The sequence below is a fragment of the Mesoplodon mirus genome, assembly GCF_964341445.2.
Source record: "Mesoplodon mirus genome assembly, chromosome: 13".
NCBI lineage: Eukaryota > Metazoa > Chordata > Mammalia > Artiodactyla > Ziphiidae > Mesoplodon > Mesoplodon mirus.
In genome coordinates, this window is record NC_138989.1 from 32,178,531 (window position 1) to 32,196,132 (window position 17,602).

The following is a 17,602-nucleotide window of genomic DNA, read 5'->3' on the forward strand; positions in this document are numbered from 1 at the left end:
ATTTCAGTTTAAACGTTCCTCGGTTTCCACCCCTCTCTCCTTTCATGTGTGGTCCTCAGCATCCACAGAGGGCATGCCCTGAAAATACGCTCGTGTGCCAAATGTGGGAAATCCGATGATAACCTACATCTCATGAGGGTGATTGTATTCCCTGGGAGAGAGGGAAAGTTTTCATTAGTTTCCTCAAGGCATCTCGTCTTCTGGTCCCGCAACCTGGCTGGCATTAAGGACTCATTTTCCACTTAGGGCCCCTGAGCTGGAGGCGGCTGCTTCTCCAGGCCACCTGGTCAGGTGGCTGAGGACTTCACCTGAGCAGGGCATTAACTCCTGCCTTGGTCCAAGCCCCTCTCACCTTCACAATCCACCTGGATCCTCCTGGCTGCCCTTGTCCAGGGATGAGCTAGGTTCCTGGTAGAGGAGGTGAGAAAGCAGACTTACAGAGTCACCTATGCCATGAACTCCTGGCTCCCGGCACTTTAGCCGAAGTGCTTTCCCTGCCTGGGTTCTTGACCTTTTGGCGCCAGTGGACCCCTTTGACAAAGGTCACAGACCTATTCTCAGCATGTTTTTAATGCAAGGAGAATACAAAGAAAGCCAAATGTGTTAAAGGATAGTGCTACCCCCGCATGGCTAGTCCCTTCTTATTTTTGAGGCAGCTGCTCAAATGTCACCCAGAGATGCCTTCCCTGTCCGCTTACAGAAGAATGAGAGGAGGGGATGGCTGTTTACAAATGTACGTTTAGCTCGGCTCCAACTACACAGTGTTGCAAAGGCAACAACAGAAAGAATAATAAGAAGGAAAAGAGGAGAGGGAGGGCCAGAGGGTGGGGTGGGATGAGTGAGTTGGGGGAGCACTCCTGCTCAGCCTTCTGTGCAGGGACCCCCTGCCTTGGAGGAGGGTGGGGTGACCCGAGGGTCTGAGTTTCCTCCACGCCTCTTTCGTGATGTACGGCTTTCTGGGCTGCATGGTTCTTCTCTTTAAAGGTAGATCCTTTTCGTACTTGGTGACCCTTAAATGCAAACCAACTACTTCATCTAAAACTTAATCAGAGATACAGAGACTCCAATAGATGAAATATAACCATGAAAGTCTAATTATAATTGTATCAGTGATATCCACTGATAATATGAAAATAATCATAGCAATTATTTATTGAGCCCTTCATACATTGTATTAGGCCCTTTATGACACAATCTCCTTTAATGCTCATAAATATTCCCAGGCATAGTGCTTCTCATTACACAGACAAGGAGACTGAGAGGGGAAGCCCTCAGCAGGCAACTGGTAGACCCGGAATTCAAGCCAAGGGCTTTCTGACTCAAAATCCCACATGCTCACTTACCCGAAGCTGCTGTTACAGGCATTAGTGATTCTAATAGAGGTGATAGTGAACCCATGATTGGAATGGACGGTCCATATTAAGCCTGGACACCTCCAGGCTAGATATTAAATATGCCATTAAAAACGATCTGAACATATTTTCCCAGATCCTTTACCTTAGAATTGCAAATCATTTTCTTTTCAGAATATCACAATGACTCTGAGTATGGATTAGACAAATATAACATTTGCTAGAACCCTAAAATTTTTTTTCCAAAAAAGAAAAAAAAGCTCATTAGAAAAAACTCATGCTTCTCTTACACCCAAAATGCATTAAGACCAAGAATGGTTGGCCTCGAATCATTTGAGAAATATTGATAAAGAAATTGCTGCAGTGAGCCTTGCACCTTGGCGCTAGTCAGTATTTTAGATACCCTATTTTTGAGATAGCAAAAATATTTTTTTGCTGGGAAAAAGCCCAGAAACTTTTAAAAACAAATTATTCAATGTGGAAAGCATCTCAGCTAAAAACTGCGCTAATCATGTGTAGTAGCATTTTTTGCCCTCAGTTTCATGGTAGTTTTCACCTACTATTAATGAGGGAGTTTCCAGTAGATGAAAGTGGTCCTAAAATGCATTTAAGAAGGGCAAGTGGACCCAGACTGTGAATAAAGGGTTTTAAAAAAGAAAAGAATCTACTGGTGAGTGAGAAGGAATTTATTTCATGCTCGATGGAGTTTGGTGTCATGAAGTCTTTAGCTACTGGTTAAGTATAGGGGTGGAAAAATGATTCCATTGTGTGTCCCGAATGGGGGCAAAAGTACAAATCACAGTTAACACTAACTAAAGTAAATAATGTCTCAACAAAAATGTATAGTCGTCTAATATATTAAGTGCACGGCCAAGTGATGGGAAACTGTGTCGCATGTGCCTGCTGCAGACCTCCTTCTGCCTTTGATTTTTATGTGTAAAGCCGAACTTTTGTTCTTGGCAGGTTCTTGATCCCAGTGCCCTTTCTGACACTCTGATTTCCTATTTCTCCTCCTACCTGAAGCTCACGTTAGTTGCCCTTTATTAAAATATTTCAGTAGTCTTTGAAAAGATTCAGCAATCTGAGGAATTTTTAAAAATTCTTCTTCAAACATGCTTCCTCCAGTACAAATTTCCAACTTTCCTTCATATTCTAGCAGCTGTGGTCATAGGCAACAAGGCATAATAATTATTCTAGAACTATGAAGTGAGAGCAAATGTAATAGGTAAGGAATAATTTTTAGTGAATATTTTTCCCCCAAATGTGAGCTTATCTGAGAAGAAAGATTTAGTTTTAGTGAAAGGCAACCCTATAGATTTTAGAAATTAGTCAGTTCAAGGTGTTTCTACACAACCATGCTAACGAAGGGACTTATCTTTCTTTTTATTAAAAGTGTTTTTGGAATACCAGCCAGGTAAGGAAGTGTGGAAGTGCTTTAAAACCTGTCTAGTGTAAGACCTACCTGATTCCTACAATTGAGATATTATTCACCAAAGTTATGTTATGTTCACAAGGTTTAAACTTCTTTTTCTCAGTGACTCAGAGCACAGGGTCCTGAGTAGAGAGGCAGGTGCCCTCCTGACCCCTGCCGCCTTCACCCTCCACCTCCCCAATAACTCAAGGCCCTTGCAGGTCGGGGTAGGGGGAGCCCCGGGCAGGAAGTGGGCTGTTCTCTTGATGTCCAGCAACTGGAGGGGGAGAAAAAAAGAGAAAGTGGGAACATTTTTTTGGTTAACTGGTAAAGGATTTGTTGATAGAGAAATGCATTGTTCAATGAGTTCCTGGGGCCTTTTTTCTTCTCCTTGCTTGGCTAGTCTGTGAGAAGGGACGGGGTAGAGTTGATTGCACTGCACATCCAAATGCAGAGACGTGACCCCGAGCCCGGAAACACCACTGCAGCTGTTTGGACGTAACACCACAGTTCTTAAACTTAATATTTACCTCGGTACCAAACAGAATAAATATCAGCTCCTCTCCCCATGTAAGTACCACTCCCAAGAATTACACGTCGCTTTAGGAACTAGATCATTGCCTAAAATATAAGTGTCTAACTGCTGGTTGAGAAAAATAATAATTTGGGGACCTGCGTAATTAAATGCATCTGTTTTTTCATAAAGCCTTTTTAATTAACAAAGAAATCCCTTTAAAAGGATATGATAAAAATGACCAACTTTAAGTTAAAAACAAAAAAATAAATAACATATTAAAACTTTATATGATGTAAGTCTGTGTTATGTTTCAAAATTAAGAGTAATGCTCTCAAATACAATATTCCATAGCTATTTTCTATTGAGAGGCTAAGGATCTATTGATTTAAGTAGGGCCATTCTCCTAGGATAGAACTGCTAATAGGTAGCTCTGTTTTATGTGGAAAGTCTTTGGAAGACTACCTAATAAGTTATTTTTTTTTTCTATTTATATTCCTTTTTATTTTGACTGAACCATAAGTTATTTTTTTAATAGATGCATGGTGAGTTTTTTTTAATATAGCAACTCATAAAAATAACCATTTTTATTTTATAATTTAAATTATTAAAATATTTGTAATAGAAAAGGTTGGGAACTCCCTGGCGGTCCAGTGGTTAGGGCTCCGCGTTCTCACTGCTGAGGGCCTGGGTTCAACTGCTGGTTGGGGAACTAAGATCCCACATCCTACAAGCCATGAGGCGTGGCCAAAGGAAAAAAGAAAAAGAAAAGGTCATTGAAAATATTAACTGGTACCTAAAAAATAAAAATTAAATACATGAATTCCTTCTAGATTACTAAAATTATATTGTGCTTTTTCAAATTTCACTGGAAAAAAATATTTTAGAGATAATATTGGCTCTATGCCCTTTATAAAGAAAAGTTTATCTTCTGTGACCGTGAGTCAAGTTCTGGTAAATTAGAGGAAGCCCACTTAACTGAAACCCCACCTCCTCACACTACCTGAGTTCACAGCATCCATTCATGAAGAACACCTCTTCTGTATCACTTGCCCCATCCTTTCTAGAACTTTAGAGAATCTTCACTGCTATGATCCTCTTTACCAAGATAAAGTCAAATCTCTAAAGAACCCAATGGAGTTATTTTTCTCACAGTCATCCAAAGGTTGTTTTCTGAAGACTTTGGATCAGCTGCTTAAAGATAAAAATCTCTGGAGACAAAGAGATTATACAAAGACAGAGATTCATACTGACTTGAAGAGAATTTTTAAAACTGGATCTTTGTGTTCTAATGTTTTCTTCACCAAAGCAAACAGGCAGTAAAGAAAGCAAAGAGAAATCCTAGATAATCATAGGAAAGACCTCGTAAGTACTAGCAGAGGCACCTGGAACAAAGTGAACACAGGATGGATGTCCTAAGTGGAAGTTGCTTGAATTTCAGTGGCAAATACGGGTTTTGGGTCACTTGAACCTTGTCTTAAAACCTATGTTCCCAACATTTTATTATGAACATTTTCAATCAGAAAAGTGGAAAAAACTGTACAGTGAACATCTATGCTCCTACCTAGATTCTGCAACGAACATTTACCTACTCTCTTCCTCACCTGTCCGTCCATGTATCCATCTCTACCCTTCAATCCAGCTTAATTTTTTGATGCATTTCCAAGTGAGTTAAAGACCTAAGTATACTTTGCTCCTAAACTGTTCAGCATTTGCATCAATATTTTTATGACTTTTAAAAAGAATTTTTTTATGACTTTTTTATTTTTTGAGGTCACATCAACCTATAGTGGAATACACAAATCTACCCAAACCTTGTGCATTCTGTGATTTTTCACACCTGCGTGTGCCTGTGCACTGCAAACCTTTATCAGGTAGAGAATGGAGCCCAGCCCCACAAAATTCCCTCCAGTCCCTTCATGGTTAGTCCCCATCCTTAGCAACTACTGTTCGGTTTTTCCTATAGATGAGCTTTGCTCGTCCTAGAATTTCATGTAGATGAAATTGACATATATACTGCTTTCCTATAGGGCTCCCTCCACTCAGCATGTGAACTTACCATCTTTTTCTTTCTTTTTTTTCTTCCTATTTATTATTTTATTTTTTTAATTAATTAATTAATTTTTTTTTTTTTGGCTGCACCACACAGCTTGTGGGATCTCAGTTCCCCAACCAGGGATTGTACCCGGGCCACAGCAGTAAAAGCGCCAAATCCTAACTACTAGGCCACCAGGGAGCTCCCCTCTTTCTTTCTTTCTTTTTTTTTTAATTGAAGTGTAGTTGATTTACAATGTTTCAGGTGTAAAGTGATTCAGTTATATATATAGATATATTCTTTTTCAGATTCTTTTCCATTATAGGTTATTATATGATATTGAGTAGAGTTCCCTGTGCTGTACAGTAGGTCCTGATTGTTTCTCTGTTTTATATACAGTGGTTGTATCTGTTAATCCCAGCTTCCTAATTCATCCCTCTCCCCTCCTTTCCCCTTTGGTAACTGTAAGTTTGCCACCTCTTTCTGATTTGCTTGCAAAGTGAGATGAAGTGATCTGACCTTTCGGTTTCAAGTGGCGGAGCTGATCTGGTGCCTTTTGACTTTCAGGGCTGTTCCCTGCCATTCTCAACCTCGCCAGCAATGCCCACATCAGCACCAATGCGACCTGCGGGGAGAAGGGGCCGGAGACCTACTGCAAGCTGGTGGAGCACGTGCCCAGGAGGGCCATGCGCAATGCCCAGTGCCGGCTCTGCGACGGCAGCAGTGCCAACCCCAAAGGCAAGTGGCGCCCCCTTCGGGAGGACCCGTGGAAATGTACACCTTCCGAACCGAATACTGGAGACTTGTGTTAGGGAGCCGCAGACCTGCGTTCTCCTCACCGCTGTTCATTTCCACTGATTTTACAGTTCAGAAGTTAAAAAACTTAAACCAGAAGCTGAGAGCATTGGGTGTTTTTGTTTTCTTTCAACAGAACGCCATCCCATATCGAATGCCATCGATGGCACGAATAACTGGTGGCAGAGTCCCAGCATCCAAAACGGGAGAGAGTACCACTGGGTCACCATCACCCTGGACTTGAGACAGGTGGGTAAGGCCAGAACCACTGCAGGATGCCTGTGGGTTGCTGGGTTGTAATCTCATGAGCTTCCGGAAAGTCCACTCGTTTCTTAATACGTTTACATTCTGGTCTCACTGCTTTTCCACCCGGTGAATTTAAGTAAGACACAGAAGTTGTCCTTGGTACCGTTTCTTGTCATGTTTATCATGCCCAGGTATCCTTGGGGAGATGAGTGGAGTGCTTCCACGTGGTCTGATGTTCTTAGAAGCTATGTCAGGACGCTGATCATCCACTCTGGATGCCATGCCAGGCGGTACCCAGGTGTCCACACACACTGCAGGTGGTGTCACAAAACACATGCATTTCTGGTGGCCTTTTGAGCTTGTTATCTTGCTGTTATCGCTATGCGGCTGTTGTAAAAGGGTTCTACGTAGAAAACAAAGCTTGGAAACAAAAGAGGATAGTCTTAAACCTCTGGACATTGCCTCACCCCTGTCACGCTGTCTGCGAGGGCTGTGAGTACCTGGGAGTGTCCATTCCTGCTGTGAGCAAGCCTTCAGCACGAGCTGGGAAAGGCAAGGTTTAAATGGCTCAGACCCCACTTGCATCCCCTTGCTTTGCTTTAAGACCACATAGGAGAACGGAGAGAAACATGGTACGGGCTCTGGCTGCTCCAAATATTTCTGGGGAAGGAAAGGAGAAGGAAAGAAATCTGACTAGAAAGGATGAAAAAGAAAGGTGGCAGCTATTGTCAAATATCTGATTTCAGTTCTCCAGAAAAGTGATGGCATAGCCTTCTTATTTATGTCCATTCCGTTTCTCTTGGATTAGAACTCATCACTGTCGTGTGAAATATCCTTGAAAGAGACGACTAGTTGAAATGTGCACTGTAGGATGGAAATAGGAATTTTGGAGATCTCATGATGAAGAGTCATAATTCTTTGAATAAGTGATCATTAAAAAATATGTAGGATTTTAAGTAGAAAACAAGACAATACTGTGTCTGTTCGTGCACAAGGAACTTTTGAGCTCTAATCGTAACAGTAAATGAGGTAGTAAAATGTGAAGTTCAGAAGACATTTTTGAAGTTCAGGTTCATAGTATCAATGTAAGTGAAATAATACTTCTGGGTGTTTCCAGCCACGAATCCTGAATTAATATGTCATGCCTTTGTATTTTCAAATCTGCCTGAAGGAAAAGAGAAAAAAGCCCCTTTTTGCCCTGGTTTTTGTTTTTGTTTCAGTGGTAAGGATGCTTCTGCAGGAAATGTTGGTTTTCTCATCATCTTTTCAATGTATTTTCCTTCTTTAAGGGAAAAACTACATTTTCATCATTACAAATGCGATACTACGTGAGTTTGGCCAAATTAACAGCTGGATATTTTACAAGTAGACTTCAAATCCATGTTCAACTGTTGTTTATCTTGCAATTTGTCAATTTCGACTTCTCCTAACAGGAGATCTTTTTGCTGTAAGTTGGACTGAATCAGCTTGAGGAATTTGGGGGCCTCACTTTTAGGTCTTTAAGGCATATTCAAACACAAGCATACACACAGAATTATAGGCTTCTAAGTACCTTCTAGTGTTTTTACATAAGCTTCTAAATTGAGATTATTTAAAATAACAAAATACTCAGAATTTTCTTTACCTTTTACACAACGTAAAGTTTCTACTGTGCTTTCAGTTTAAAAAAAGTGCAATATGATTATCGCTGAGCAAACCTTTCTCAGATATTTATTTATTGAGCCTTTTGATTGTGAAAATTTTTGAATATGTAGAAAACAGTATTATTGTGACACACACATACCCACCCCGGAGATTCAGGAATTTTTTAGCAGTTTGCCACATTTGTTTCATCTTGGGAACACTTCCCAAGTGAGTTGCAGTCATGGTGACATTGGACCAATACAAGATTTTTTGTATCTTCAGAAAATAGGACATTTGTTCTGAATAGGCACCAGGCCGTTAGCTAACAAAACTAACAGTAATTTCCTAGTAACTATTTCTCCACCCATATCCAGTTGTCCCAATTTAGCCACTCATGTCTTTTATAGCTTTTATTTTTCTTTTTCAAACCAGGATCAGTAAGGAACACTCATTGCATTTGATGCCTGTTAGGTGCTTGTTAAATCTCTTCTAATCTGAATTGTCCTCTCTTACTTTTTTAAAAATGATATTCAGTTTTTGAATAGATGAGGCCAGTTGTCTTGTAGAATATCCCACATTCTGGATTTGTCCGGTGGTTTCATTGTGATTTTGTTAACATGTTCCTTTATGCCCTCTATTTCTTATGAACTAAACTCAGCTCTAAAGTCTTGATTACTTTCCAGTTCAATATTTTTGGCCAGAACCCACCGTTGGCGATCCGGGCTGCTCTGTTGCATCCAGAGCTGGTTGTCCCATGAGGAGTGAGGCTATATTTGGGTCCTGCTTAGGTACTGACAGCCGGAAGGCTCCCTTCCTCCTCATCTCATCCTTGTTTCCTGGGCCTCATTGACACTCAGCTCTAGACGCGGTTATACCTTCTGATGACTTTTCTGTCGTCCAAGTCTGCGTATTTCCCTGTCAGGCCAACAATTCACCAGCTGGTAGCTAATTTCTAGATTATACACCCCATGAGGGCAGGGACCACAGCTGTCTGCTTCCTCCCTTCTTCTTCCTCTTCCCTTTTCCTTCCCTGGTAACGTTTATGGAGGCTTGACTTCACACCCAGACGTCGGCAGAGGTGAGGCAGGGAGTGTGTAATCACACTGTGAATCAGCGCTTTCTTTTCACACTCCCCTCCTTTTGTTGGTTCACAGCCTGATTAAAAGATGACCATCAACTAATAACCCATGGACTGCTTTGTTTCACTCCTATAAAAATGTACACTCTGAAGTACAGGTTTCTAAAGTAAAATTAGGCAGACCTCAGTGTTATCAGGAATCAACAATTTCATGTTGTAAATGTGTTCATGTAACTTAATAAATATGTCAGCCCCTGAGTTTTTATGACCAAATCAGTCAGTTTCGTTCTGTTTTGGCAAATGCCAAAGACATTGATACCATTCTTGGTTCTCTAGTTGATGACAGCTGTAGAAATTATGGCATTTTAGCCTCTGTATATAGGGTTTGGTTACCTGAAAGATAAACTAAAGAAAAGATAAAAAGTGGTGTTATCAGAAAGTCCATAAATATTGTGTGGTTTGCAATAAGATTTAACTACGGAGTGTTTGCTTTGGTAACACATTACAAGAGGAACGATTAGACTTATTTCTTTACTTCTTTAAAATAATGCCTACTATTCATTTCTTGCGTCGATTCACCATATTTTAGAATTTACGCTGATATCTAGCAACATCTTACTTAAAAAGAAAACAATCTGTGGGAATTGAATGAGTGCGGTAGTTTTGTTTTAAGAAAAAAAAATGAAACTGACGAGTCACTTTAACAAATGTAAAACGAACATATACATGGGTGGTGTCCAGTCATAAACCATTGCTCACTGTCCAATGACTTAGCATGATACCATGGACATGAGCCCAGGATCTCTTGTGATAACTTAAAATTTTAAAGAAATCATTCTGAGAGAGTGAGCATACACATTTGATAGATCTTGAATTTTGTGATTGTCAGCATTCTTTTAGTTGTTAATTATATTAAACTATATATATTCTCTATTAAATATATTAAAATGTATTCCTATGGTAGAGTTTCTCAACTTAAGAGCTCAAGGATTTCCAGTTTGAGATACTCTAAGTTAAGACACTGGGCAGATAAAAAGATGTTCAACGTCTTTCATCATTAGAGAAAAGAAAATCCACAATGAGATACCACTTTACACCCATTAACATGGCTATTATTAGAAAACAGAAGGGGCTCCCCTGGTGGCGCAGTGGTTGGGAGTCTGCCTGCCGATGCAGGGGACACGGGTTCGTGCCCCGGTCCGGGAGGATCCCACATGCTGTGGAGTGGCTGGGCCCGTGAGCCATGGCCACTGAGCCTGCGTGTCCGGAGCCTGTGCTCCGCGACGGGAGAGGCCACAACAGTGAGAGGCCCACGTACTGCAAAAAAAAAAACAAAACAGAAAATAAAGGTTGGTGAGGGTGTGGAGAGATTGGAACCCTTGTGCATTGCTGGTTGGGAATGTAAAATGGTGCAACACTATGGAAAACAGTATGGTGGCTTCTCAAAAAGTTAAACAGAATTTCCATATGATCCAGCAGTTCCACTTCTAGCTATATCCCCAGAGGAATTGAAAGCACGAATTCAAAATGATATTTGCACACCCATGTGTTGTAGCAGCCTATTCACAGTAGCTGAAAGGTGGAAGGAACCAAGTGTCCATCAACAGTGAATCGATAAACGAAATGTGGTCTGTACGTAGAATGGATTATTTTGCCTTAAAAAGGAAGCAAATTGTGATATATGAACAACATGGATGAACCTTGAAAATGTGTTAAGTGAAATGAGCCAGACACGAAAGGACCAATACTGTATGATTCCACTTACGTGCAGTCCCTAGAATAGTCATATCTATGGAGGCAGAAAGCGCCAGGTGCTGAGCAGAGGGGGATGGGGAGTGAGTGTTAATGGGTGCAGAGTTTCAGTTTGGGAAGATGATGAGGCTCTGGAAAGGGATGGTGGTGATGGTTGCACAATGATGTGAATGTACCTAATGCCACTTAGGAATTGTGCACTTAAAATGCCTGGAATGGTCATTTTAATGTTATATATATTTTACCACAATTAAAAAATGTTAAAATACTGTGAAATACATGCTGTTTTCTATCAGCCAGGGTCCAATCAGGAAAACAGAAACCACAGCAGTTATTTAAAGGGACAGGTCTAGTAGGAGGAACTGGTTAATCGGTGTGAGGGAACTGGGAAAGAGAGTGCCTAGCTAACTCAGAGTTAACCACTGAGGAGGAACTAAGGGAGGCGATTGGGGTTACCCACAGCTAGAGGCTTGCAGGAGAGTACCCCACCTCTGAGCCGGGGTGAGGAGGCTTATGTGGGGAGTTCCGGAAAGCCAAAGACTGGGGCCAACTGCTGCTGGGCGAAGGACACTGACCAGAACAGCAAGTAGACAGAGGGGAAAAACCCTCCCTCCCTCCTCCAGCCTCCCTCCTCTGGCCTCCCTGCCTCAAACTAGTGCCTTCAAACCCCGAGAAGCAGAGTCCAGCAGGTGGATTTGCAGTCACTTTGCAACCGGCAGTAATACTGTCATCTCAGTAGGTGATCACTGTGCCAGGGCAGTGACATGAACACAGATCGGCAGCCTTGAAATCCTGGGTCAGAATTTTGTTATACAGTGGTCAGCCAGATTCAGAATATGCTTTTATAAGTTTTTAGATTAACTTCGGAATGAAAATGCAAAATTCATAATCCTCATGGCGAAATCATGGACTGCCTTCTAATACGTGGACAGACTAGGTGTCCTGGGATCTCAGCTGAGAGGCTGCCGTAGGTGACACTGTGACTTTAAGGACAGTGGTGTGGGAAGTGGAAGCAGTTCTGTTTATTTCTGTCTGTATTTATTTATTATTCCTTTTTGGTCGTGTGGCATCGTGGCGGAGATGTTTGTCAAGGGGGGTTGGGTGCTATGCTTTCGGACAGCTTACAGAGTAAAATGCAACACTACTCTATATAAAATGGATAAGCAACAAGGACCTACTGTATAGCACAGGAAACTATATTCAATGTCTTATAATAACTTAATGGAAAAGGATCTGAAAAAGAATATACATATGAAACTGAACCACGTTGCTCTATACCTGAAACTGATACAACATTGTAAATCAACTGTACTTCAATTTAAAAAAAAAGAATGAAGGAGGGTTCCTGGTTGAGCACCTGACAAATTCCTTATAAAAAATGAGTTTCCTTTCCCCCGTCCCACTGGTAGTCCACAAATGACTTAGGAGTCCTAAAAATCTTCAGGTATCACATGGGAAACATTAAGCAAGATACAATGTAATTAGAGTTAGCTAATAGGGTTAGCTAAGAAGTACAATTATGCAGATTTCCAGAAAATAAACTCATAAGTCAATAATTCTTGTTTTTTTCTTAATTAGGGAAGTAATATAGGCTCACTGTAGAAAAACTGGAAGGTACAGATAAGTGTAAAGAGACAGAAAAACCTGTCATCCCTTCACTCTGACACGACCACCAATAACATCAGTGTACGTGCTTTTAGACTTTTGCATGCATGTCTATGTATTTAAATTAATAACGTAGTCATAGGGCTGCTGTTTATTCCATACTCCTGCAGGCCAGGCTTTCTGCGGAACCCTCGTTCTGGACTAGCTCATGGAACCCTCATAATCACACTATGAGTTTGGTTCTGCACTATCTCCTTTTGACAAATGGCAGAACTGAGCCTTAGTTGAAGTAATTCAAGGGTAGAACTCACCCCTGTCTGCATTCTTGGACGATATCATCCTTCCGGCTGAGGTTTGTGACAAATATGTTTGTGTCCTGATGTTTTATTTAACTTTATAGCATGATCATTTCCCAATATAACTAAAATCATTATTAATAATTTTAAAGCTGCGTTAACATCCTACTCTATGGCTTACCCATGATTTGCATAACAGCTCCCACGCCTGACATGTTGGTTGCTTTTCTGTTACGGGTAATAACTTGAGGTTTCAGTGAAAAAGGATTGCATGCCAGTGAAGGAGTGCAGTGCATACAAATTATTTTCAAGGCTCATATAGCAAGTTTCTGTTTAGTTTTGAGTCTCCCTTTCAAAAGAAATGTTCATTGCCTGTTGTGTATAGGAATCTATACATATATTCATATATATTGTGTATATGTATAGAAATCTATATATAATATATAGAACTTAGTATAGAATTTAGAATAATATAGAATTTAGTAATGTAGTATATAGAATACAGTATATTATCTACATAGCATATAGAATCTACATATGTATATGAACACTCAACCTATATATTGTATATTCATATACTGTGCATATGTGTGTCTATATACATATATATAGGTATCTATATAGGTATAGGCTATAGACTCTACAGCATTTTTTTCTCATCCATGTCACTTCATCTCCAACAATCCTGGAGAGGAGATGGCCCCCTCTTTGCAGGTGAAGAAGTGGCAGCGCAGAGTGGTCCCCTGGCTTGCCCAGTGTCACATGGCTGTATCTGCTGCAACTGGGGCTGGACACCACAACTTCTGGTTCCTTCCACACCACCCACACAGTCTCACCTCATTTGTTCCCGGTCTCCCATCATTGTTTCTCTTTCTGTTACGATTTCCTGGGGAGACTGGCAGGAGTTCTGACAATTTCCTCCTGATTTGGGAGAGTCTGGGTTCTTCCTAAACCCCTGTTTTCTTTGTCACTCAGTGGGGTCCTTTCCCCTGGGAATGGGGGAGAGTATCAACGCTTCTCTCCTGGTAAATCTGGGTGCTCTCTAACATGTGATTTTTGGCCAAGAAGCAGGAAAATGAATCAATGTTTAGTAATCTCCTTTCAAAATGTTTAAACCTTGGTAAAAATGTTCACTGGGAGTGGTCAGATTTGTGAGTAAAAATGTGTAATGTCCCGTTAGAAGACAAAGTGTGTTTCATGAAAAAGGAAACATTTCCTATGGCATTGAAAATAAAGGCTGCTTTTTTGAAGCAGTGCTTTATACTCTGTGTAGGTTTAATTAGGAAGTAGCACTTTGTTGTGGGCACATAATCACAGAAGGGCCTTTGTTTTATGCAAACCTTTAGACAAGAGCTGCTTGTTTGCTGGGTTTTATAAAACCTCATTAATCTGGATGTCTACTGTTGTTTTTTTTCCCCAAAAAATTTCTGAAAAATTGGCCAGAGCTGGATTGAGGTTTATTATTGTATCGTCTGTATGTAAAGTGTTTGCTAAGCACATTGGCACGGTAAATAAAAAAAGAACAGGCAAATTTCACATTCTCAAGGCAGAAAATCTTGAAAGACTTTTAGAACAAGAGTTGCATGTAAATTGGAGCTTCTCATTACAAATGAGTCTTGGGTGTTTGTTAAAAGAGTTCAGGCAGAAATTGATCCTGGAAACCCTGGTAGAAATGACCATGACTGTGTACTTGTATTTATTCAAAATGATTTTATTTCAATTTTATATTACTTCATACTGGGCTCAATCAATTTCAAATTTTTCTTGAATTTGTTTGGCAAAATGAATAGATTGGAAGAAATCAAGCCCTTCATTACTATTTGGAAGTAAGCCACACGAAATTCTTCTCCTTCATTTTTATCTTTTCCGTCCTATTCTCCATGAAGCTGCTTGTCTCAGAGATATGTCTGTCTTTTGTTTTCACATTTTTGTTATCTCATTTTGTTTTCTCCTACACAGCAGCTTTTCCAATTATCTACTGCTTTGTAAGAGACCACTGCCAAACTTTATGGCTTAAAGCAACATTCATCTTATATCTTTCTGGGTTTGTTTCTAGGGGTCAAGTTTTCAGGAAGGGCTTGACTGTGAGTGGTTGTATCTCAGGCTGTAGTCCTTGGGATGGAGCTTCTGGGGGAGGGGGCGCTGGGGCAGCTGAGGGCTGGCCAAGGCTCTCCCTTCATGTGGTCTCAGGGCTTGTCTGTGTGGACTCTCCTTGTGGGCTAGGGGCTTCCTCACAGCATGGCAGCCCGAAGGCAGCATTGCGAATAGGGCAGTTCAGGGCTTCAGCACAAGTGTTCCAGAGAAAGAGGCAGAAGTTGCATCCCTTTAAGACCTGGCCTCAGTGTCACACAGCATCTTCCTCTCTGCTCTTTGGACCTCCCAGTCTCTGAAGTGGGCAAAGATTCAAGTGGAGAAAACATGAGGCAACCCCAGCCTGCCATAGGAAGAGGGGTAAAGACTTTGAGGTGCGTCTGAACCCCGCACTGCCTCCTCGCACTTCTGAAAAGAGGCTTCTCTCTGCTGGTCTCCCATAGCTTACCTTTTAGGGACTATACCTTTATCTTTAGGTGATGTAAAGAGCTATAGGACCAAGTGGCAATACAGATATTGTACCTTAAATTGTTCAATGTTAATGACTAGTGAGCTGAATACATGAAAATAATTGAGGCCATATGTGGAGCTTCCTTTCCTGGCAAGATTTATTTTTAAGGTTTATCCTTTGTCTGTCATGAACGGTGGTCTGCCAAACAGTCAAGCATAACCATTTTTCCAGTTAGCACAACTTAGTTTACCAAACCTTCCCCCTTTTTTCTTCTTCTGTTTTGAATGGCAGAGTGTTGGCCATACTGTTACAGTGTTGCTTGCTCTACAGGGCTTCTTAGATCGGCCTTGGGAGGGTTCTGGGAAATGAGTGAAGAGAGTTTTGCAGGACTCTGTCAAAATATACTTTTCATATCTCCAACTGTTTTGGCTTCAAAATAAAGCTTTTTGTATATTTATGGAAAGAAAGGGAGGTCTGTTCTGGAATTATTTCTTCCTGTTATAGTAAAGCTAAAAAAAAGATGTTTTAGTTTCTGAAAAAATTTTTCTTTGAAAAATACGTTTTGGAATCCATTCTAGTGTTTGCTTTTTTTTTCTTCTGCTTTTTACTTAGCAGTGTATTCAAATTGAAACATCTAACATCTTCATCTTTAAAAAGAAAGCTGTAACAAAGTAAAAAAACAAAGTAGCTCCTGAATGCCTCTGCTATACCTCAGAATAACTCATGTGCTTTTTATGTCTTCAGTGGAACTTTTCTCTATATAGAACTTCCTTTATTCTCATACAGAAGCAGAAATTTTTTAACATAAGAAAAGAATTGTTAAAAAAAACTCCCTTGAGGGCTTCCCTGGTGGTGCAGTGGTTGAGAGTCCACCTGCCCATGCAGGGGACATGGGTTTGTGCCCCAGTCCGGGAAGATCCCACATGCTGCGGAGCGGCTGGGCCCGTGAGCCATGGCTGCTGAGCCTGCACGTCCAGAGCCTGTGCTCTGCAACGGGAGAGGCCACAACAGTGAGAGGCCCGCCTACCGCAAAAAAAAAAAAAACCCAAAAAACTCCCCTGTGATCCTAACAACCAGGAATTATCTTCTGATCCATTCCAGCATATCTGAGAGCATTGTCTATATTTAATAATTCGTAACGTCTGCTTATTGATGGCAGGGGTCTCAGGATTCCTTGATGAACAAGACAGTAGCGACATCCAGGGAAAGTATTCAACAAACCGTAGGTTCCATATAAATGCTGGTATCATCACTGTACTTAAATTGTTGCTTAAGGCTGACCGTGGTCCTCAGGGGCTTCTGGGCTAGCTGGGGAAAGAGGCAGGTAAGCCGATCACTTCTGCTGGCTGATATGGGGGTCAGGGGAGCTGAGCAGGTATGGGGCACACATAGGAAGGGCAGCTCAGAGCATCAGAGAAACGACCCGAATGTAGGACCAGGTGGAGGAAAGGTGCCTGGGAGAGAGCAGCACAGGAAAGGCCTGTTTGTGGAGCTAAAATAGTGCATCCAGTGTGATCATAACAGTTGTCTTTCATTTTTTCTTTCATTTTTTCTTTCTATTGAGATACAATTTACATGCAGTGATGTGCACGCATCTTAAGGGTATAGTTGGATGAACTTTGACAAATACAGACACGTGTATAAGCCTCACCGCTATCAAGGTGCAGAGCATTTCCATCACCCAGAATGTTCCCCTGTGTCCATCCCGTTCTGTTCTCCACCAGCTCCCCTCCCCGACACCCGTTGGCCAGAGGAACCACTGTTCTGAATATTTTTTCACTTAGATTGGCTTTGCCTGTTATATAACGTCATATAAATGCAATCACACAACATGTCTTTCTTGTGTCTGGCTTCTTTCTCTTGGCATTATGTCTGTGAGATTCCCTCATTGTTGCTTTTAGTGGTTTGTTCCTTTTATTTCTGAGCAATATTTCACTCCGTGAATATACCACACTTTGTTTATCCATCCTCTTGTTAGGGTGTTTGGGTTATTATAATCTCTTCTATCAGTGCCTATTTTATTTTATTCTGTTTTATTCATCTATTTAGATATCATTGAAAATAACGTTTTATAGGTTTGAGGTACAAAACACGTTGGTTTGATAGGTTTATATATTGCAATATGATTACTACAGCAGTGTTAGCTAACACCTTTATCACATCACATAATTATCATTTCTTTTTCTGCATTGAAAACAATTCCAACTCTGACGTTTATAATCCAGTATATCCAGTACGATATATAATCCAGTATAACTATAATCACAAAATTGTGCATTAGATCTCCAGACCTTTTTAGTCTACTAGTTGCTACGGTTTTGTCTTTTGTAAATAAAGCTGCAGTGAACATTCT

At 40.8% G+C, this 17,602-nt stretch overlaps 1 protein-coding gene across 1 annotated transcript in view; it reads left to right on the top strand.

Moving 5' to 3' along the window:
- LAMA1 (laminin subunit alpha 1) overlaps positions 1-17,602 on the top strand; it is a gene marked incomplete at its 5' end in the record, with an annotated part of 146,381 nt that overhangs the window by 16,806 nt on the left and 111,973 nt on the right. The window contains 2 exons of the mRNA XM_082641419.1: positions 5,880-6,050; positions 6,244-6,356. Coding sequence (XP_082497545.1) covers positions 5,880-6,050; positions 6,244-6,356 — 284 coding nt within the window. The remainder of the gene's footprint in view (positions 1-5,879; positions 6,051-6,243; positions 6,357-17,602) is intronic.